Source organism: Limanda limanda, chromosome 3, assembly GCF_963576545.1.
Source record: "Limanda limanda chromosome 3, fLimLim1.1, whole genome shotgun sequence".
NCBI lineage: Eukaryota > Metazoa > Chordata > Actinopteri > Pleuronectiformes > Pleuronectidae > Limanda > Limanda limanda.
The window spans coordinates 18,203,809-18,227,182 of NC_083638.1; the positions used below are offsets into that span (position 1 = coordinate 18,203,809).

The 23,374-nt window shown below is 41.3% G+C and overlaps 1 protein-coding gene across 1 annotated transcript in view; it reads left to right on the forward strand.

Moving 5' to 3' along the window:
• Positions 1-23,374, forward strand: part of kif26ba (kinesin family member 26Ba) — an 80,930-nt gene that overhangs the window by 31,206 nt on the left and 26,350 nt on the right. Inside the window, exons 4-7 of the mRNA XM_061068612.1 lie at positions 1,489-1,670; positions 8,456-8,660; positions 22,205-22,420; positions 23,232-23,325. Of these exons, the coding sequence (XP_060924595.1) occupies positions 1,489-1,670; positions 8,456-8,660; positions 22,205-22,420; positions 23,232-23,325 (697 nt within the window). The remainder of the gene's footprint in view (positions 1-1,488; positions 1,671-8,455; positions 8,661-22,204; positions 22,421-23,231; positions 23,326-23,374) is intronic.

The window sequence follows — 23,374 nt, forward strand, 5'->3', positions numbered from 1 at the left end:
TGATTTACACGCATACACACAGGTGCAGAGAAGTGCAGACACATGCATGCACCCGCAGTAGACATCCATGTTCGCAGGTTAATTCTCACACAAGCTCTAGTTCCTTTATGGGAGAGTGTGGGTGTGATTTAGGTTGGCAGGCTGTCTGGCCACTGGCAGCACATAAAGAACTATAATCAATAATCCATATTTATTTCATGACTGGGTTGGCTACACACATGTATGCAAACACACAAACATGAACACACATGCCTGTGTATGTTGTGTTACAAACGAATGCCTTACACTCATCCAAAGCAAGTAAATTGCCATATGATTTCTTCTTTGTGTGTGAGTGCAACCATCTCAACCATCCTCTGACTGTGCTCCGGCTCAGACCGACACAGGCTCAGATACATTGGTCACTCTCTCAGTTCTCTAGGTACATAGACAACATGGCCCAGTGGTCGGGGCACAGACCATGTAATTGCCACACTCAGCTCCAGTCAAGGGACTTTGCTGTAAGCCATACTCATCTTTCTCTCTCCATATTTTCTGTCTACGGTATATGTACACTATCACCTGAGTAATAACGGCAAATATGCCCAAAACAAATCTTACAAAAGTTTACATACACAAATAAACCTGTTGTATTCATACCGTGAACCTGCTGCTACAGTAACTGACACACAGGGCAGGAAATTGCATCTCTTCCGAGTTCAAAGGGTTCTGTTTGTCCTCACTGCCCTTCTCTCGTGCATCTGATAAAGCACAAATGCAGAGATGATCCAATAATAAAGGACAAACAAAGGTAAATAGTTTAAGATGGCAGAGCGAAGAGACAGAGGGAATACAAGAGAATCAATAGCTTGAAGAAAAGTGGTGAAGGGAATAGAAAAGAAGAGAATTAAGGGTGACAGAGAAGGAGAAAGCTCTAGGTTAAAAGAGAGAGAAGTAAAGGCTGAAGTGTGTGTGTGTGTGTGTGTTTGTGTGTGTGTGTGTGTGTGTGTGTGTGTGTGTGTGTGTGTGTGTGTGTGTGTGTGTGTGTGTGTGTGTGTGTGTGTGTGTGTGTGTGTGTGTGTTTGTGTGCGTATCTTGGACTCAGTCATTCTTGCTGCTGGTTCACTGTGATCACTGGAATCCTTACTTTCAGTCTACCAAGGAATACGCAAACACATTTTCTCTATCCATCCATCCTTACTTCCTTCTTCTTTCCTTCTTTCTTTTATGGATTTTATATCGTCACAACAACAGATTGCTGATGATGACGCAGACTCACACTTAATTATTCCTTATTCACTCTGCTTGTGGATCCTTGTGGATCAACTAAACAAACCCACAGAGAATGTGTCCCTTACATATCATCCACCCTAGCTGCATATCTGATCTGTGAGCCTCATACAATTTAACAGTTCATTTATTTCTAATCTATTCTCTTAACTCGTTTTGGTTTTGTCAGTGATATTAAAAAAGTCTCTCCCCCCCCCCCCTCTCTCTCTCTTTCGTCAGATCTCCCAGATGATCTCTGAGGCCTCCAGAGAAGGACTGTCTGAAGCTGCCCTGAACCGCCACAACACACACTCTCCTTCACACACCAGTTCACCATCACACACCAACTCGCCCTCTCACACTCAGACTGTCACCACCACAGCACCGACTGCCACCTCTGCTGCTGCCTCTTTCTTTGCCAGGTAAGATTCTTTCACACCAAAGTGCCACTGACAGAAGAAGGTGACATGTGGAGCACGTTCCTCAGTCGGTGCATGTCAGTGCATGTCCTGCTCAATCTGATCTGCCCACACAGATGCATGTAGGGTTTGATATTATGGGCAGGAGAAGATGATACTTGACATTTGGCCTTGACATAATCTGCTTGATCAGGCGCAAAATTGATGGATAAGGGTCCGATCAATATAGATTTTTTGGGGCTGATATTGATACCGACCGGGAGGAAAAATTTCTGATACCAATATATGGGCAGATAGAGTATATATTTTATAAATATTTAAAACATACATTGGAAGGGATTCCTAAAATGCCATTATTTAACCCTTATGACAAAGAAATGTTTTATTTTAGAGTTTAACAATAAACATAAATGGCTAAATAAAATAAAACATATACAACAATATAAAGTATTGAATAAGGAAAATAAACACAAATTATTAACGAAGACGGTACCATAAATGTCTTTGCTGCATTAATTACTGTTTAAAATAAAAGTTTTAATATTTCAGCATATTGGCACACATAAACACCAACACCAATGTATCTGTGAAAGGCTGCTTTTTAGTGGCCAACCGATGAATCTATCAGGTTTTTCTGGATGTTATCTCCAGATTTTTGTGTTAGCTGCACAAAGCTAGGTGGTATCTGCATTTTCTTGAAGAGAGCCACAGGAAGCAACTGAATCTTAACAAACTAAAATCCTCAGTTGTATTGTATTTTTCTCAATGACTAGGATTGAGCAGCATTGAGACTAAGAGATTTTGTATTACATAGAATGTTGCATGATCCGAAATAGTTCATACTGCGTTGAAATGTCCAGACATTACCACATGTTATGCTAATGTCTCTCAAGTAGATTTTTTGAGCCAAAAAAAGAAAGAAAGAACGTGTTAAAAAAAAGGATCAAGTAAGATGAAGGTGTTGAAAAATTGAAGACCATCATATATATATTACCTATCTTTTGGTGTGTTTGTGTATAATCAACTGTCCAGTCAGCAGTCATCAATGGGCTGTGTATTTAAATCTAGTGAAATGCACAGGGACACAACAGGAATGAGACATGGCTAATATGGGTAAATTATTGATGAATAAACATGGGAAGCTCAAAATGAATGTATAAATTATTCACGGCTAACACAAGACTGTGAGTTTGCCACGGTGTCTGAAGTAGTGCTGAGACGTCAAATCTAATGAGCTGCTTTAAATCACGTTTCAAATGATACCAGCACTTTTCCTTCAAACGTTCACTATACACCCCTCGCCTCTCCTCCTCTCCTCCTCCTCCTCCTCCTCCTCCTCCTCCTCCTCCTCCTCCTCCTCCTCCTCCTCCTCCTCCTCCTCCTCCTCCTCTCCTCTCTCCTCTCTCCTCTCTCCTCTCCTTCTACTCCTCCTCCACTCCTCCACTACTCTTACCTCTCCTTTCCTCTCTCTTCTCCTTTCGCCACCAAGCTGACTCGTAAATTGTATGGGACCACTTACAAAAACATGTGCACGCAGTCTGTCTCTGTAGCTTTACCTCTATGACCCCCTGAACTGTCAGGTAACAAGGCCATTTTACACAAACACACACACACGCACACATCTGGCTGACATTCCAAACGTACAACCAGCTGTCTCTCTTCGATTTATGAGCGTTCACCTTCTGACTGAAAGAGCGGGCTTTGTTTAAAGGTGCAGGTGTCAGTGAGTGGACATGTGTGTGTCGATGTGTGTATCTGGCAGTCAGTCTTTCTCCTCCTGTTTTAAGCTGTGTTATTACTGTAGATCTTCAGTCCCGTGCTGTGTAATTTACTTTTGAAAGCAGAGTGACAGAGTGTCACAGTGTTTGTTTTGAGTTCATTATTTCATCCACACAATGAGTTTGCCTGCATTTTCCTGTCACTTGTGTGTAAGTATGTGGTAGGATTTCAGTTTAATTGGCACCCACCCCCCAAAAAAAACAAAAAAAAACAACTATGTAGCCTGTACTGAGTCACCTTTTGACTCATGTGTGTATGAATGTGTATTTGTGTTTAGGGTCGAAGGATGCAGCCATGCAGTGCTGCTAAATCCCATGGTTGTCCTGGTCTTTACCGGCAGACGTGGACTGCATACAGACACTCTTATTACCCACACATGCACACGCATGCACACGCACACGCACACCCACACACACACACACAAAGCCACCCACACTCACACCCACACGCACACGCACACTCACACACACACACACACACATCCTCTTGCTCACTGTTTGCACACATAACCACATCGCTTCTCACCGATATCTTTTGTCCTCCTCATCCTCCTGTTTCTATCTCTTCTCTCACCTCCACATCTCTCCACTGCTTTCCTCTAATTGCCACCTCTATAACTCGTTTGTTCTGTACTTTCTCTCACTCCTTTCTTTTTTTGGGTGGTGCTTTTTATCGGTCTTCAATTCTCTCCTCTAAAAAATTGCTCCATTTCAACACTGACCTTTTCCTTACCCCTGTTAATGTGAATGTGAGTAATATCTTTCATTAGTACCAATCTGTCTATGAATATGTCCCACTCACACAGAAATGCTCAGTCTCCACAGTGCTGCAGTGACCCTCGGGGGATGCTGGGATTGAGGATAGAGACATGCTGTACTTCCCTAGGTGTGCGTGTGTGTGTGTGTGTGTGTACGATTTTTCCCACTGGGGGAAGGGGGCTTCTATCAGTGCAGGAATTTTTTGCTGCATGCTCAGAGGATTGGGCCTTTAGGGATTTGGCTGTGTGTGTGTGTGTGTGTGTGTGTGTGTGTGTGTGTGTGTGTGTGTGTGTGTGTGTGTGTGTATGGTTGCAGGTAGTAGAATGAATAGGTCCCAAGTGAACTGGTGAATTGGGAAGGCGTTGTTGTTTTGGAGATTGGCTGCTCGATAGGGGGAGGCTGTCACTATCCATTGTTTCCTTTAAAAATAAATATTCCATCACTTGATAATTGGCCCCCAATTAACCACAACAAATACTGGTCGATTGATTATTTAAATCTGTGGTCAGTGGTGAATACATCAGCATAACAAGGGCCTGATAACACACTTGCCTCTGTTAATGTCGCTAATGTGTAATTTAACAGTAACTAAAAGCAGTCATCTTTTATTTTGAAAAAGAATAAGAATACCATTTGCTCTTCAAGTGACCGCAATAAAGAATTCAGTTATTATATCCATTCAATATTTAATATGTAATATTAAAACGTCTAAAACAACTAGACGAGATGTTATATATTTTGTAGACTTGTCTCCTTATACAAAATGTTTCCAACAATGTTCAAACCTAGAGAATTCCCCAATTTTATTTAAGGTAATAGGAGGTTTCATTTGAATCGCCTTTAAATTACGTCATATTTGCTTTACCGGTCTCTGCAATAAAGTCTGGGGCAAACAACGTATGCATGGCAAAGGAAAACCACACAGCCAGCCAGTTAGCCAGTCAGCTGTTATGTCTTCCACTATTTGCATTGATCACGATTATTCATCGTCGTCTGCTACGTAACGTGAATCAAACTTCATCACATTACCTCATCTGTGAACATGATTTGCTCCTGAGCCGTGTCTGGTAGATTTCCATCTACTCCAACACTGTTTTTCATCGAACTCCATCTTTTGTTTATTGGCGGGATTGAGAGACCTCTAGCGACAAAAAATATATATTTTAAGTTTAACCCATTAACACACTTATTGTGATCAGGTCTGATATCTACAGTAGCACACACATGTGGTACAGGACACACATGCGCCTGAAGATTCATGTGGACATTGTAACTCCATGTTAAACACAACGAGGCAATAATATTTTATTGCTCAGGCTCAATTTTACAATACAGCATATCTGGTGGTGCAGTAATAGGAAGTGGAAAGTGTGTAAACTGGAGGGGATGTGCACATGTCAATGAATAGATAGTGTCTGTCCATGCCAGTCTTAATGACACAGACACACATACACACACACCATCGCTCTCTGTGGGTCTTTATATCTCTCCCCACTTGACGGCCTGTTAAATAGGAAGTAATTTTCTACAGAGAAAACAACACAGTCCACGGACACCAGTAATAAATCAGCTTTGTATGTTTGTGTGTCTGTGAGAGTGTGGTTCCTCTTCAAGGGAGTTTTTGTATGTATATGTATATCAAGAGTTTGTAGCGCGAACAAGAAGAAAACAAAGCAGCAGCGTATAACTGGCCGGACAATTTGTGACCCGCACTGCTTTTTAACAAGGGTGACGCATGAAGGCACAGAGGGGCAGAGAAGCAAGGATGGATGACGGGATCAATATATGTAAGGAAGGCTGAATGGATGGTGGGATGGATGGCTGGATATATGGAGGGCAGGGAGGAAGAAGAAGCCAAAGGGAGACAGCAAAGGATGAAAGTAATGAGATATTGGGAAAGAATAAGGGATGAAGTAGAGTGAGAGGGATTTAAGAGTGGAGCCATGAGTGGAGGTATAATGGATGAGGAGGGGGGTAAATAAAAGCACAAGGGGGTAACAGAGGAAGAGCTGGTGGATAGAGGGATGGAGTAGATGGATGGATAACAAGTGCCCTTCACTCCAGTGGTTGATTGGAATAGATCCACTTGGCCAAATCCCAGGCAACTTGTCATTAAACACTACCAATTAGCTTGTGTGTGTGTGTATGTGTGTGTCTACCATGCTTGGATTGTGCCATAGATTAAACCGGTCAGGGTGGGAGAACATAATGTGAAGACAAATATTTAGTTAAAATTGGGATGGCCGATGCATTTGAAGGACTTGACAACAACTACAAAAAAATGGGACACAGGTTTTGCACAGTGAGCAGCTCAGTCATAAATGACCAGAAGAAAAGAAAATACATTGCCACCAGCAGAAATAAGTGTTCATGCTACATGTAGGGATCTCCAGCAGCAGAGGAACCGTGCATGAATCTCTAGCAGCTGCAGCAGCCATGTTGTTCCCATTGTTACCTGGAAATTAATTCAGACACATCCCTCACTGAATCCTTAGTAACACCATTAGTATTTTTAGGATGCAGTAAATTCATGCACCTGACAAATAGCAGTGTTTTTCATAATCTGCAACACATGTGGTTTTTAGCATTCAAATGATATAATAAGAAACCTGTAATTGCTTTTGATCGCATTTGATACAGTAAATGCGTAAGCTCAGCTCGCACAGGGTGGAAAACCACTTAGTGGTCGTCTCGTGGAGCTTTGTTTCATACAGTGTGTGCACTCACGCTCACACTGATGGTCACAAACACACACCTACACACAGATTCACACACAAATCTCCTGGGAGAGCTAGTCAAATGGTGAAACGCTTCGTCGTTCTATGGGTCACTGGATCCACATCTCTCTTCCCCCCACCTCCCTCCTCTTCTATTTATCTCTCTCTCTCACTCTACCGCTCTCTCCCTTTCTCTCTCCGACCCCCCTCCCCACTCTCATTTCTGTAACCTGCTGCAGTTAATTGAAAGCCAATGGTGTGAGAATATGGCTCTTTGACAGAGAGTGTGTCAGGGCACAAGGTCCTCTCTCTCTCTTTTTATAATCTTAGAAATATATGTGAGGATAGATTAAAGCAGAACAGAGCAGGAATCCCTGCCAGGGCTGTTTAAGAAATGTTTTATTTCATCGTCTTGTTAACGAAGCTGCTTTTGGATTTTCTGAAATCTGGAATTCTGCCTGTTTGAATTGTGGCCTCTTCAATTGCAGATAAGGAAATACATTAACACATACAGTGAAATATTGCAGCAAATCGCTTCGGTGAATTATTGCCAGAATATTAAGTCGCTCTACCTCAAGAAATATAATTTTAACAAAAACCCTGGAGGCCACAAAAGTCATCAAGTACAACAAAATCAATCACATGATACATAAGCCAACATTCACCAGTGGGCAAACTAAAACCATGAGAATGAACAAGTATATTTGACCATGACATTTTTTCAAAAGATTCAGAAGACAGAGACGGAGAAATTGTAATAACTGTCACTTTACTATAAAATACATAATATAGGTTAAACCAGAAATTCAGACTTGAATATAACTCGTACTGTATGTCTGCTTTGTGAGAAAGAAAGAGAATAAGAAATGGAGGTTTTAAATTAGACGTGATTTACTTTTGTGCTGAGAGAAGCAGCGAGAAAGAACCTGCTGTGTTGATGTTAGGAACGAGAGAGTGAGGAGAACAGAAAGACAAAGAAAGAAATGTAGAATTTGGAGTAGAAAGCAGAGGAGGAATAAGGAGAATTTAAGAGCATAGTAGATGAAGTATATATGCATATGCACACACACACACACACACACACACACACACACACACACACATACACACACACTCAATTATATATATATAATTTTTGTGCCTACTTTTGAGCTAAATGCCGCAAGGGAATTGAGCAGCAAGAAAGCAAATGAGCCACTCCCTTTCCAGATGTTGGTACATATGTAAACAGCAATGTGTGTGTGTGTGTGTGTGTGTCTGTGCATGTCTTTGTGTGTGTGTGTTGAAGGACATATAATCTAGTCCTATTCTGCAATTAGCATATTGCCATGGTTGTTCTGCGGTAAACTATGAGGATGTAATTATAGACCCATGTGGTTATGCACATGTGCCACCGTCCTTCCTGTCCCTCCTCCTCCTCCGCATATCTCTCCACTGAAATCATTCAGTGCTGATGTTGTTTATTTTCAAGGTATGGTTTTAATGTTCTAATCAAACTGACTCTCTCCTCTTCCTCTCTGCTTTTCTTTTTCAGAGCTGCACAAAAGTTAAACTTAGCATCCAAGAAGAAGAAGCAGAAGACGGCTGCAGTCACACCCCCAGTGACATCATCATCGTCCTGCGACCCACCTCTGTTTCCCACCAATTTCAGCTCCGCCCTGGTGGTGGCCCCTCCCCCAGCTCCACCCTGCCTCCTCCGTGCAGCCAATAAGATAAAAGATACCCCTGGGCTTGGAAAGGTAACTTGAAAAAATACCTAAACTTTAATTTGATAAACTACCTTTTGATATTCTTATATGTTTTATTTGCTATTAAAATCAATTTGAATGTTATATGTTTAAAATTACACAGCAGACTGATAGCTACAGGTTAGTCAGACACATAACCTACACATAAATATCACTTTCTCTGTGATGTGTGCAGCAAACAATTCATCTCAGACTTTAAAGTTTTTCTTTTAGATTATGTAGATTTTAACTCTGAGGGTTAAACTGGGGAAGCACCAATCTAAAAACTGACACTGGTCCGATACTGACTCATTTTGATGGACAGGCTATTAGTGACAGAAGGGACCAATCAATTTAGACTATTTGTGTACTAAGTCATGCGTATAGGCCTATATACATTTTTGAAGGAGTTCTAACATAGTATGTAGGTGGTTTAAAAAAGGGTCAGCAGTTTGGATGGAATGTTTTCAAAAGTTTGATACTTAGTTTTGACTTTATATTTATAATTAATTTGGATTCAATTCTGTTGTGTTATTTTATAGGGAAATGTTTAGTCCTGTCCATTTTGTTGCTGAAATGAAAGGGCTTATACTTGGATTGTGATTCCTGTTAATTTGGAAGGGTATGCCTGTTTGGAATAAGCTGTTTCCTTGGTCTGTGGTGATGCACGTTGCAGTTTTCTTTTTGAAACTAAAGTGAGCTCCAGTAATTTAGTTGTGGTTAATAGAGACCAACTGCAGAACCCTGAAGCTGCACACAGAGCTGTTCCCCTGTTAATTCAAAGTTCAGTGAAGCAGAACCCGAACTGCAAAAGTAGCTGTCGTCATGAACACACCCATCGTCACGATCAACAATGTCACTTATGCTGGTCACCTGTTTATTCCAAATTTATTAAGATCGAACGTCTCACCCCTATATTTTAATGTTCAGGTTTTAGTGGCAGCTATAATGAGATTTGGTTTTAAGTTAAGTTCCTCTGCATTTTGAAAAGTACTGGAATGAGCTCAAAATATTGAGCTGTTGTATTTTATCATGACCTTGGGCAGTTTGTCTGTGTGTGTCTACTGGTATGTGTGTTTGTGTGTCTGTGTGTGTGTGTGTGTGTGTCACCCCTGCTGTACCATAGTGAAATGTAGCCTAATGGTTACCACGGTAACACATCTCAGGCTGACAAAAGTCATCTGTCACCGTTGCTACTGGTTGATGAAACATGTGTCTATTGTGGATGGGGGCGAGTCATGCTGCTCAAGTGTGTGCAATATTGATCGTCCATGTAATGAGTTTTTAGTGCCCCCTCCTCCACAGTTTGAGCGTGAGGCCTAGTGACGGTGTGTGTGTGTGTGTGTGTGTGTGTGTGTGTGTGTGTGTGTGTTTTCTTACTGGGACAAAATAAATGAGAATGGATATCAAAATCAAAACAGCAGGATCCTTCTGTGGAGGCTTCACAGGGACACCACCATGTCCTGTTGTGTTTTCATGTGCGTGTCCACATACAGTAGGTGTGAGTATTAAATTAAAAGAGTGCATCACAGTGTTGTGCAATAGGAGTAGACTTGACGTTGGCTAATTAATAATAATCATGAAATATGATTATTAAAATAATAAAAATTATCTATCAAAAATAATTAAATTATTAATTGAGGATGATCAGTAATCAAATAACAATAAAACCACTAATGAGAAAATAGGAATTATCAATTAGAAAGTACAAGCTATCAATTAACAATGATAAGGTTATCAACCAAGAATAATGAAAATAATTAGTCCAACACAATAAAATTATCAATTTAAGAATAATACTATCTATATTAATAATTGAGAAAGGGGGGCACCACCCTGGTTTCCCAGGGGCCAACGATGTCAAGCTATAATTATCAGTCTCATAATGATAAATGTCAAATTAATAATGTCAATATTTTAATATTAACGATTACTTAATAAACAGTGAAGGCTTCTAAGTTCGAGCACAGGCGATCATAATCCAGCTGCAATCACATACATATGCACAAATAATCACAGACTACAGATACTTTAATTACAAAAGTATTTATTAAAAAGGGGAAATAAAGTTATAATGTTATTCAATGATTTATCATTTTAACAAGCTCCAATATTTCAAAGGTAAACACAGCAGCAGCACTTGGACATGGACAACCTGCGGTCTACCTATGTATGTCTGTCTCTATGTGTGTGTGTGTCTGTGTCAAAGTGTCTCTCTGTGTGTGTGTGTGTGTGTGAAATAAAGTTAGTGTTATTTAATGATTCATCATCTTAACAAACTCCCATATTTCAAAGATAACAACAGCAGCTTATCACAATTTAGAACACACATGTAACCTCTGGTCCATCTATGTGTCTCTGTGTGTGTGTGTGTCTGTCTGTGTCTATCAATGTGTGTGTGTGTGTGTGTGTGTGTGTGTGTGTGTGTGTGTGTGTGTGTGTGTGTGTGTGTGTGTGCGAGAGAGAGAAAAAGAAGGGGGGTGGCGATGACGCGTAGTGACATCACATCTAAGATGGAGGCCGATCATGATTCGTGGAATCAAGGCCTAAAAACTCTCAAAATGGCGGATTGACTACAAAACAAGATGGCGGAGCCGTTATGAATTTAGAGCCAGGATGGGAGGAGAGAGAGAGCGGAGGCGTGGCAATAATAGACTCAAAATGGTGGGTTAACTTGCGTTATTCAAGATGGAGTCTATGTTAATGACACTATGTGGCCGGAGCGCACACTGGTGGTCGTCACATGAATTACACAAAGGAAATTTTAGACAAAGAGAATTCTTATCTCTGCTTGGCTTTGGGGGCCGAATGGTTTCCAGATGTGTTCAGCCTCTCTAAGCATAGATTTAACTATGTGACATGACCTGTATTATAAATACAGGTCAGAAGTGTGTATAGGTCGGTTTAGAAGGAGAGAGAGAGAGAGAGAGAGAGAGAGAGAAAACATGAGAAAACATGTAAGGAGAGTTCAAAGAAGCTCTTAAAAGTACACGCCTGAGATGAGTTAACTGTGATTCACCCCTCAGCCCTCAAGCGAGCGTTGTGGGCCGAGGTTCTGATCGGTGAAATCACTGCAGACTCACACAGACGTTAACAGTGCGTGGCTGGAGGCTTTCCTCGCGGCCTCAAGCACTAACACAAAACCCGGAAATGAACCGGAAGTAGCGGCTCGTCGTAGCCGGCTAAAACAATGAGACTCAGCGGTCTCGCAACAAATACAATCAAATGTTAAATAATATGCTACGTATCAAAACTAACATCTGCCCAGATAATCAAGCCTCTTACTGTACCACCCTCGCGGTGTGTCTGCACCTCGGCGCGAATGTGTCGGGGGCCAGTGAATCACGTAGTCTCTCTCACGAGCGGAGCTCCTGGCTCGGCCGCTGGACCGGAAAAGGAAGCGAATTATTCGTGCTGCCTTGACGGAATGAAACTTCGTCTTCTCCTGTAACAGCGGAGAACGTGCTGTTTTACAGGAACGGAGTGGATTGCCTCTTACTCCTCAGCGGGATGAACGTCGCGCTTCTGCAGGGGACGGCTGGTTTGAAGCCGTTTGTAGATCGTTGGAAAAAAGAAAAAGTAAAGTCTATGGAAGTGTGGGAGTCCGTCCAGCGGGGCACTTCCTGTTTCGATGTCTAATCGCCTCCTTAGTTACTGAGTCGTGTGGTTAGACCTCTTGAGGTCAGAAAACAACTTGAGCAGCGTGGAAAAGAGGAGGACGAAGAGAGTCTCTTAAAAATACCGAGTTAACTAGTAGAACCCCGGAGGGGTTCTGTTGTTGCTTGGGCATCTGAGTGAAGAGAGGGAGAAGTCTGTGAGTTCAGCCCTTTTAAGTCATGTCTCAGGTGACTCCCCCCTGGGAGGAGGGGTCAGGGGTCAGTGTGGCCCTCCAGCCAATTGAGTTGTCAGGATTTGGCCCCCAGGGGCGGGCTTACCGTGGGGGACCAGGACGTGATCTTTTGCCACATGGAGATAAGGGCCCATGCTGGATTTTTAAATGTAAGGGGTTACCCGAGCCTGGCCTAAGGTTTTACGACCCTTTGTTGTAAGTCGGATCACTGGGCCTTGCCCAACAGTAGCTTGTTGTGTCTGTGAGCTCCAGTCTGTGTCTGTGAGTGTTTGGGCAGTTTGTGGGATTTCTCTCCATGTAGCCTAATGCTTTTTTTTTTAATTGGGTCGTTATTGGACAGTGGATAATGAACAGACAGTAACAAGGGGGGCGAGAGGGATAGAGGCTGGAAACAAACCAAGAACGTTGTGGTTATGTGGCTCTAACCATTTGGCCACTGGGTCACACCGTTAAGTGTGTGTGACAGTTTGTGTGTGTTGTGTGACATTAACATTAAATGCCAGATGAGAGGACAAATCCAACGACTCATGTCCATTAAAATAAATTTGTAATGAGATGTAGTAAAATCTTCCTTAATTAAAGTTATCCAGAATAACATTAACAAACATCCAGTCAGAAAAACATTGAGAAAACAATCTGTGTCATAAAATAATTTAACAAAATGCAGCCACCAGTTTTTGTGTTATTCACTAATCTAAATTCCAAAAACTCACTGTGTGTTGATCTGGTTCCTGATCCTTTCCCACATTTTCACTGTCCACTAGCGACAATATAATGGTATAAAAAAGTGTGTTGTTTTTAAATGTTAATATAAAATAAATTGTTAAAGCCACATACATGAAGCATTCATGGACATAATTATGACAAAACATAGAAATCTGTATTTAAACTAAATGTACCATGTGAGAAAAATTACGCTTTCTCATGAGTAGCATTTATATATTTGAAATCTTGAAATCTGCGGGACATATTTAGCTTAGGTTTTAAATATATTAATTGTGTTTTTGTGCAACTGATTATTCTATGTCTTGTATTTTTTCCCCGTCTTCTCTTTGTTTCTCCTTTGAGTCTCTGTCTCTGTTCCTCTCCATATGGAGGTGACAGATGTCTCCTCAGTTGTCAGGGAGACAGATTCACACTCACATATTTACAAGGGCTCACAGACACAACAGCCAAATAATATTACTTATATTACACACACCAACACAAAAAAAACACACACACATGCAGAATATGTTAGGAACCATATTCACAAAAAAAACGGTCCTCACACAGTGGCTCTGTGGTCTCATTGTTTCATTCCTGGCTTCTGTTTCATCCCGCTATGAGCCTCTGTGATCTTGTCTGGCCCGCCCTGCTGCGTACAAATGTCTGCTACGACTGCTGTTTAATTTCATCTATCAGACACCGTCATCCTCACAGTAATGTGGACTTCTCACAGCCCCAATTCTGGTGTCATCTGTGTTGCTGGGGATCTTTGATCACAGTGTTCTGGCATTTCAATTGCAAATCAACTTTAACATCCTGTCGTCCTGCTGGTAGACTGCTCACCTTCAATCAACTTTGACAAACCAAGAAAAGCAAGTCAGTCTTTATACAAATTAAGTTATTTCTCTTTATTTGACTGGTCAAGGATTGTGATCCTTTAGGAAATGCATTACATGAGAATGTTAGTACCACTCTCATACCTTCTCACACATTTAATTAAGCATAGATTGTACATAAAGATGGATGACGCGTCTCCACTTCATCTCACTATCTAAAGGCAAAATATTCCACATACAAACGCTGCCGTCCGGCACATTTGGAGCCAGAGTCTGTGCTATAGCACCCTTTCTTACAGACATTTTGTGTCTACTAGGAGAAATTTGGGATATTTGCTTAGCTAAGTTGCTGTCTGCAAATTCTCCAATTCCTGATATTTAATTCTACAGTTATTGCGGTGGTTTCAAATGAAACATGTACTAAAAGAAGCAGGAGAAATACTACCCAGGCAGAGAGATATTTTGGTATTTGGACCCCAGCAAGCCTGTGCTGTGAAATCGATTGACGCTTGCCAAGACCTAATCAAGCACACTCGCATCCAGACCTATGCATGTGCAGACATACACACACACACATGCAAACATATGGGAAGAAGAAAATGGCTGTGGTGACATTTCCCCAGTAAAAATGTCACCTGCAGTGGGGGTCGGTTCCCTGCTGAAATGGCATTTGCACAGATTCACTCTCGCTCACTGGCTTGCATGCTCACAAATTCCTAGGATTATAGTGCACAATGAAAGATGTCAAGGAGGCAGCAAAGCCCCTGGTGGAAGTGTGTATGATACATCCTGCAGAATACATGGGCTTGTCTGCGAGTGTGATGGAGGGGGGGGTTAGTGTTCTCCCTGATGTTAATACGGCAGAAAACAGATTGAGACATCACATTTAAAGCCAGGGGGAAATCACCTGCACAGGTCAGATGTCTTGCTGTGTGTGCATGTGTGCATGTGTGTGTGTTTGTGTGTGTGTGTGTGTGTGTGTGTGTGTGTGTGTGTGTGTGTGCGCGTGCGTGCGTGCGTGTGTGTGTGTAACAAAGAGACAGAGATATGGTGAGAGTGCAGCCTTGTTCCCTTTAGGGATGTGGAATTTAATAGAATCCCTCGCTGGATCTGTGTGAGTGGCATCTGCATGTCCAACTCCCCTCTGTTATTTCTGTACATGGTGCCTCTACATGTTGATGGCAAGCTCCGTCTCACTTTAATCAGCCAGCTGGGAGTTCTCCACTCAGGCCACCGACTGCCGGGGAGCATGTGTATTAGAAGTGTATGTATTATCACTTTAAAAACCCACTGTAGACAGTAATATAGACTAGATCATTGACGTCTTCAAGATGAATCAAAACTTAAAATAATCAGATAGCCCAGCTGTTATTAGAAGGGATTATTTACAGTTAAAGACATGTAAAATGACAAATCCCAGAAGTATTTGGTTCGCAGGAGATCACTGCATGTACACTTACGCTGCCACAAAAAACAAACGGTGAGATAAACTGTCTTCCTCGTCCATCGCTTCATCACTACCCTGTCTGCTCCTCTCCATGTCTGAATGCCAGTGAAAGACTGGGGTAGCTTTTCCCCCACCTCTTTCATCATCTGCAGACAGCATTATGCACACAAACTCACACAAACTCACACATACACACACACACACACACACACGCACATATTGCGACTTGACCTTGGGGGAAAGTGATACCATGACAGCTAATCAATTTTTAATAGCAGCTACGATCCCTCTCAGGCCACAAGCTGTGTGTGTCTGTGTCATGAATGAGCACATGCATTTTCCACGGACATTTGTGTGTTTTCATGCCAGTCTGTGTGTAACTGTGTATCCAAACAAGTGAACGAGTCTGTTGTGGAAATCGTGGCTGAAATATTAATGCTGTTAGTGTTGGCATTGCCTGAGCATGGGATTTGGTAGTGTAATGTAATGGTAGTATGACAGGAAAATGCTAAATGAACCTCTGTATTTTTACGCACTTATCCTAAATAATTTTTTTATTACCTGTATTGCAGACACTTGATGTATTATTGTATTATGTTGTATTTGGATCTTGCACTAAGAATTCACTGCTGCTCTCAGATGAGTATATCAACATTTCTATTCATTCTCTCGCCTCTGCATTATGCAGCTCAATAATATGAGCGAGAGGTTCAGAGAGAGTGCATCATTAAAAATAATACTCAGCTTCCTATTAGGTGACTACATACTGTGTTACTAACACTGTGTACATACCTTTCAATTATTGCTCACAGTGCGATGGACATCAGTGTCAGGTCTGGGTTTGATCTGCCTTTGGTATTTACTTATCCTCAGCAAATACAATAAAAGGACCAAAACCAACCTGTTGGTCTGTCTCTCAGGACTTTTTTGTTTCTGTGCCCACGTCCATTCATTCCTACTGAACTGACCATAATATAAGAATATCAGCAGTCTTATATTTTAACATAAAACTTGGTTGGCTGTGGATCAGGAGGATTAGTAGGTAAACACAATGCACTTACCAGAAGGTTGGTGGTTTGATCACCCAGCTCTTCTTGTTTGCATTTTTACGCGAATGCCCTTGGGCAAGATACTGAGCCCCAAATTGCCTCTGATGGTTTTGCTGGCGATGTGTGATAGAGGAAGAGCTGCAAATAGAAGTGCTGTATGATTTTGTCTGAGTGGATTAATGGGACTTGTTAGGCTTCGATATTGTTAGTCACTTGTGAACAAAATGCAAATGTGTTTTGTTGAAAATTCAATTTATTTGACAAAATGTTACCCAAAAATTACAATATTCAGTTATTTCACCATCTCTTTTAAATGAGGCATCTATTAGGTGAAATAGAAGCTCATCCCCGTTGGATTACACTCAAATTCATACACCACCATTGTAAAACCCTGCAGTGCGTCTATCAGAGAACAGCCACCATGGATCTTCTGATACCGACAACTGAGCTGGAATGAATAAATTAGTTAAAATTAGAATTGATTGACTGGAGCCTGATCTTGCTTTTCCCGTATGGTATTTTTATCTATCGCTGTGTGTATGTTTTCCCAGATGTATGTTTCTGCAGTGTTTGGGAACCAATTAGACCTCAGTCTCAGTCTCATTGATTTTCCAGCCAATAGCAATGAAGCACTGCTGTGAGGGGCAGTCGAACCATCTTAGCTCAGCTCAGGGTTGCTTGCTGCTGTTTAGGTGAATTCCTTTACTGAAATTGGCTCAAACACTTCATAGTGGCTGTGTGGTGCGTGAGGTTCTGCTGAGGGTCAGGGGAAGAAAGAAAGCGACTCCTTACCTCAACATTTGTCATAGCATGTACCCTTGAGCACGGTAATGAACCTCCAAGCTGTTCCAGGTGTGATCAGCAGACCTAGAGGTCAAACACAGTCTGTGATTTTGTATGTTAAAACAAGGAATCATAAACAGACTCAGAACATAGATATCAGTTGTTCTCCAAAGCAAGCAGAAGTTTTTACACAGACACATTCAGACAAACTTTCTCACATCTCACGCCCTCACACCATTATTTTTCTTCTTAACATCTCTCCGACTTGCATCAGTATTCGCTGCAGCATAAAGTGTGAAAAAAAAGAGAAGAGAAAAGAATGGAAATAGTCGGAAGAGGAGAGAAGGTTGGATGATGGGATGGAGATGGGACAAAAAAGAGAAGGGAGAAAATGTAGCAGACAGTGATGTCGAGCAATTTCTGTCAAACAGAACGAGACAGAAGAAGGGAGAGGTCTATACAGTATGTGTTGTGAAAGAGAGGAGGGTGGAGAGAACAATTAGAGAATGTAAAAGAAGAGAAGGGAGGGATGAAGGGATGTAGATAGAAATGGACTGTGTGAAATCACAGAGTAAAGATAACAGGCAGATGTAGAACAGACACTGCAATGGTTTGTTTAAATGCAGTTCAGCAGTGTAGATCCTGCTGCTTGCATTGAAACTCCCTCGCTCAGAACAATGACACGACCAGTGGCTCTGATTTTGCTGACATATCAATTTCCCTGATATTGTTTGGTGATCATCACCACAATGCTTTGACAGTTTGAAGATAAAAGGGTAATGGAGGTCAAGTCTTGCCTTTTCACATGCGCCTTCAATATTTAGGAGGCTTGACAAGGAACGGCATTGTAGCGTTATTTCTCATCAAACACATACACAATCACTGGTAACCCTCTAACCTGACATAACGAAGAAATGAGCTCTCGGGGGGGGGGGGGGACTTTATGAGTTATGCCTTGTAAAGCGTGCAGTGGTGAAATCCTTCCCTGCAGGCTCTTACTGATGTGATGGGCTCTTTTATTGGGGTCAGGAGAGGGCGTAGCACCGAATGGTGTGCGTATGTTTGTGTGTGTGTGTGTGTGTGTAGAGGTATGGGATTGTTTTTAACACAAACTCTTGACCTGCCAGTGAAGCTTAGTGTCTTAGATTTCCTGGGTCACAGAGGTCACAGGTTTATTGTATTCCAGGAAAATCTCAGTTTATCGCACGTCTTCATCGATAGACCCACTTCTATATTTACACACGTGTAATTATCTCCATCTGACAAAGGCTTCAACACAAACACTCTCATGCACACTCACCCACTCATACAATTCATTGAATCAACTCTCCTAAATAGCCCATAGCGATTGGATGATGCAACCAAAGGAAAGACTGTTAATGTGTTCTGTGAGAGAGAAAGAGAGAGAAATATGAATATAAAGAGCAACACAATGAGAGCTATTAGTATGATATTTGTCTTTGTGCTCATTACTTGTCAGTATATTACCAGTAGGCTTTCATTCTTTTTTCAGTTATCATTTTAGGTGAGTTCATTCAGGATGACATGACCTTGTTCTGGTTGTAAAATGGAAATAAAATAATTAGTAGCAATTATTTTGTATCAAGAAGGCCAGATAATTTGGTTTCTTGTTTTACATTTGCAATTATGTTGTTATCTAGAAACATAGTTAAGTAGTGGACAATAAAACATAATCCTTTATACTGTAGAAATCAAATGTGACTCAAAGTTTGCAGTGTATTTGCAGCATTTGACAGATATTACATAATCCAAATACTTTTATTTTTTATAATATTTCTTCCTTTCTCACATTTTTACTTCTGATCACATCAGTGTTGGCAGCTAATGGATCTGTATGTAAATAAACATATACTCACAGTCCTTTTCATCCTGCGAATCCTATATCTCGGAGCACAGTGGGGTTTGGAGTGTTTTGGGATTACTGTACGATTCGTAATCCCATGGTGGTGCTTAACTGGAGGCGCATGTGTGGAATCACACTTCAGACGATGATTCATCTGTGCTAACAAGCACAAAAAGAAAAAAAGATCTCTCCTCCTCTCTCTCCTCCTCTCTTAGGAGCCACATAAACACAGTCTTTTCATCTAACCTGCTCCTCTGTGCCCTCGTGAAATAAATCTATTGTTAAGGTAGCCCATGGTTTGAAACTCGTAAAAATTTATTTCACAGACTTTTTAGTATAACCCTGAATGCCCACTGCTGTCGAATTAACACACAATTAGTAATTTCATGTAGAGTAACAAAGATTTTCCTGCTGGGTCCTAATCTCTTAATAGATGTGACTTTTAGTCGTTCACATCTATCCCTCCATCTATGAATCCCTCCATCTTTTTTACCCTCTATACCACACTTATCCTTTATCTATTCCAGTATACAATGGGAAATGCAGGGTACATACAGATACCCTCATTTAAAGTTGGGTATGTGGTCCATAGTTGGTAATTTCGAGGACTGAGGACCACAATTTCTCTCCAAATGAGACCCAGAGTCTCACCAGGGCCAAAACTAATGATGCGTTAGTGGAATTCTGTGAAGTCATAAGAATGTCAGGATGAGAAACTGCAAATCTTCTCCCTGTCAGTCTGTACCTTATATACTGTCAGCTGCTTTGCTGTTTGTGAGACATTCAGCCCTTCACTTAAGTCGTGCCTTAAGCTCTCTATCCAAAACACTTCTTTACATTTTGTGCTGTCAGTTTTCAAAGCTGGACCTAATTTACCATGAACTTCCACTGAAACCGATTTCACACTATTGCCATCATTCATGTTAGAGATGCAACTATAGAAGCTGAGCTTGTTATATTCTTGTCTTTACATTTTACATAACTAAATATGATTTCATGGCTTTGATCCTGCTTGTTTTTTGATTCACATTTACCTGATCACAGTGTTAGATTACCATTTATGGTTTGGCCTGGGGTGATGCTGGTTACAGCTGTGTTTCTGAAACTGTATAAGTGACCTGAAGTTATTGAGCTCAAGCAGGTAAAGACCGGCTGCTGGACTCAGACACAAAGAGCTGTTCAACTGTTTTTTCAAAGTTCAGTGAAGCTCAACTCAGTATGCAGAACCGCCACACTGGGGAACGGTTGGCGTTGCCACTGTCGCGAACTTGCCCATTGTCATGAACGTGCCGTCCCAGACTACACTGCTAGTCACATGTTGGTACATTGTTTATTGATATTGAATGTATCATGTGTCCAAATCGCACCAAATTTGACACTACACTTCCTTGGGTCCACGCGATAAGTACATTCCACATAGTTAACAATGATTTTCCTAAATGTAGCAACTTCATATCAAATATTATACCCTTTTGACTTGTTGCAGCCTCAAGTTGTTTTTATTGTCAAGAACCTAAAATTCTTTGTTTCACTTTTTGCATTTTAATGCATCTGAAGAATTGGATCAATACTGGAATAAATAGTGTGCGACAGGCAGTAATTCGTACATATTTCAAGATAACAACACAGGAACATCACATGTCAACTGTGGCATTGATATTAGATGGGAGATGTGCAAAAGTGTAAAAGGACGTTAAGGCTGACAGAGAGCAAGTCTTCATAATAGAGCATAACTCTTAAAAGTAAATAGACTCAGATATTTTATTACTATCCCCATACACTTTAGGATCCATCCAATGTCCCAGTGTACCTATCAAATATATTTGATGACCAGGGCGGCTCAGATCGCTCCCCAAGACAGTTGCAGTAAAGACTGAATCATAAATCATTCACAGTACTGGACACTCTGTGCCAATCATTTACTTCACCTAAGCTATTCTCTGAATTGTCAGAGGGTAAAACCTGGTATAAATCTTCTGGATAATGCTGAGGCACCTGACAGATGGACTGAATCAGTGATACGGGCAGTGAGAGAGCAAATGGGTGAGAGTTTCGAAGATAAGCTAATGCAGCAGAGTAAGAGAGAAAGAGATAATAAACTGCTGGAAAATACTTCAAACTTTAACACATCTTTAACTGACAGGAAAAAATTTTGTTTATGTGTTAAAATGTTCTGTAGCGCACTCAGATGTGATGACGCAGCGTTTTGCTTCCTCCAATATCAAAGAAAACAACAGCAGCTGTCAAGCGGTAAATTGTGGCTGCTAACACTTTGTGACAGGTGTGGGAGGAAAGGAAGTGGAGGAGAAAGGGCTAAAACAGGATTCCTGCACTTCAAGCTTTTGATGTGTGGCAGAGAGCTGAAGGTAGAGAGAGGGAGGGTGGGTGAGGAGAGGGAGAAGAAGGGATTTAGCAAAGAGGCAGAGAGAGATAACGAAAGAGTGACGGGTGTTAGTAGATGGGAGGAGGGAGGGAGAAGCACTTCGGGTGAATAAGGTGATGAGAGAAAAAGAGTGTGTATGTACTTGTGTAAGATGTATAAAGCTGAATGTTGGGGATCTTTGGAGGTCGTGTCACAGGTAATGTGCACATAGGTTCAAATGGCTCCAAGCAACAATCCTGTAGAAATATCAAGTTTGAAGATGGGACTGTTCCCTCAGAAAAAACGAATTTCATCCACTTTCATTGAGGTCTGACATTGAGGTCTGACTGTCTGCGTGGACGGTAGCAACTTCAGGGACATTGCACACAACAGCTCAAGCAATCATGAGGCTATAAGTGCTGCAAATATTGCTGCACACAGCGATACAATGCAGCAATGGAGCAAAACTTAAAGTTATAGATCTCCTGTGTTATGATAAGGGTTAATATCGTCTAAATATAAATAAAAAAGTCAGTCTTGTTCAGCTTGGCTAAAACTTTTAGCCGAAGAGCTGTTTTCATTTGTGAACGTATGTGTGTGTCCTGTGCCTGTTGCCACTGATTTCTAAAGTAGAAGTTTGTCTTTTCTTACCTTCAGGTGAAAGTGATGGTGCGGGTGTGCCCAGTGTCTCAGTTGGATGCAGCCGAGTCCAGCTCTTTCCTCAAAGTGGATCCCAGGAAGAAACAAATCACCATAATGGACCCGGCAGCCAATCAGACGCCAAGCGCCGCTTCCCAGAAAAAAGCAGCAGCCAATCAGGTCCCACCAAAGATGTTCACGTTTGATGCTGCGTTCCCTCCTGATGCATCACAGGTAAGAGATACGTTCTAGAGAAGACATTGGATGTGATTTTGATAGGAAGCTTTCACGACATTATATAAACAACAGCAAGGTATATAAAGAAAGTTACAGGCTTAAATTACACCCCTGTTTCTGCCAGCTTCAATATTTCTCATTTGGCTAAAAAAGCATCAACAAGCTGTCCGTTGTTGGCACTTATATCTAAATGAAACCAGTATTAAAGGAATAGTTTCACATTTTGGGTAATATGCAATTTCTTGCAGACAATTAGGTGAGAAGACTGATACCATGCTTATCTCTGCATGCTAAATATGAAAAGACTGCACATAGTAGAAAGTCAACAAAAATAGAAAAATTATTATCAAGTACCTGATGTGACCGCAAGGTTTGGTTTTTGGGAACTGTTATGGAAACTTATTGTCTCTGCCTGTAGTTTGAGAGATAACTTGGCGTTTCGAGAGATATCTTTTCTACTTCGCTACTTCACTGTATCTTCAAATAAGAGCAAATGTGTAATTCTGGGACTTTATATACTTTCCTATCTGTCGCACTTTACACAGGTCTAAAGTTTATTCATTATGGTTTTAAAAAGTCTTAAATTGATGCCTGCATAAACCCTGTGTTAGTCAAATGTAAAGACCTATGAATAGAGTCAAGTTGAACATAACATTCAGTATCTCACTGCTGCTGTAAGATTTTCGAAATTAAATGATTGAAGCAAAACCACTGCACCAGTTCTCGAATGGATCATAGATGTTTTATATACCCTATTCCTACATATCTCTTCACTTCTCTATCTTTCTCTCTATCTGCCTGTTGCTAGGCGGAGGTGTGTGCGGGAACTGTTGCCGAGGTGATTCAGTCGGTGGTGAATGGAGCAGATGGCTGTGTCTTCTGCTTTGGACACTCCAAGCTGGGTAACGCTCACACACACACATGCACACGGGCTGGGAGCATCAGAGCGTG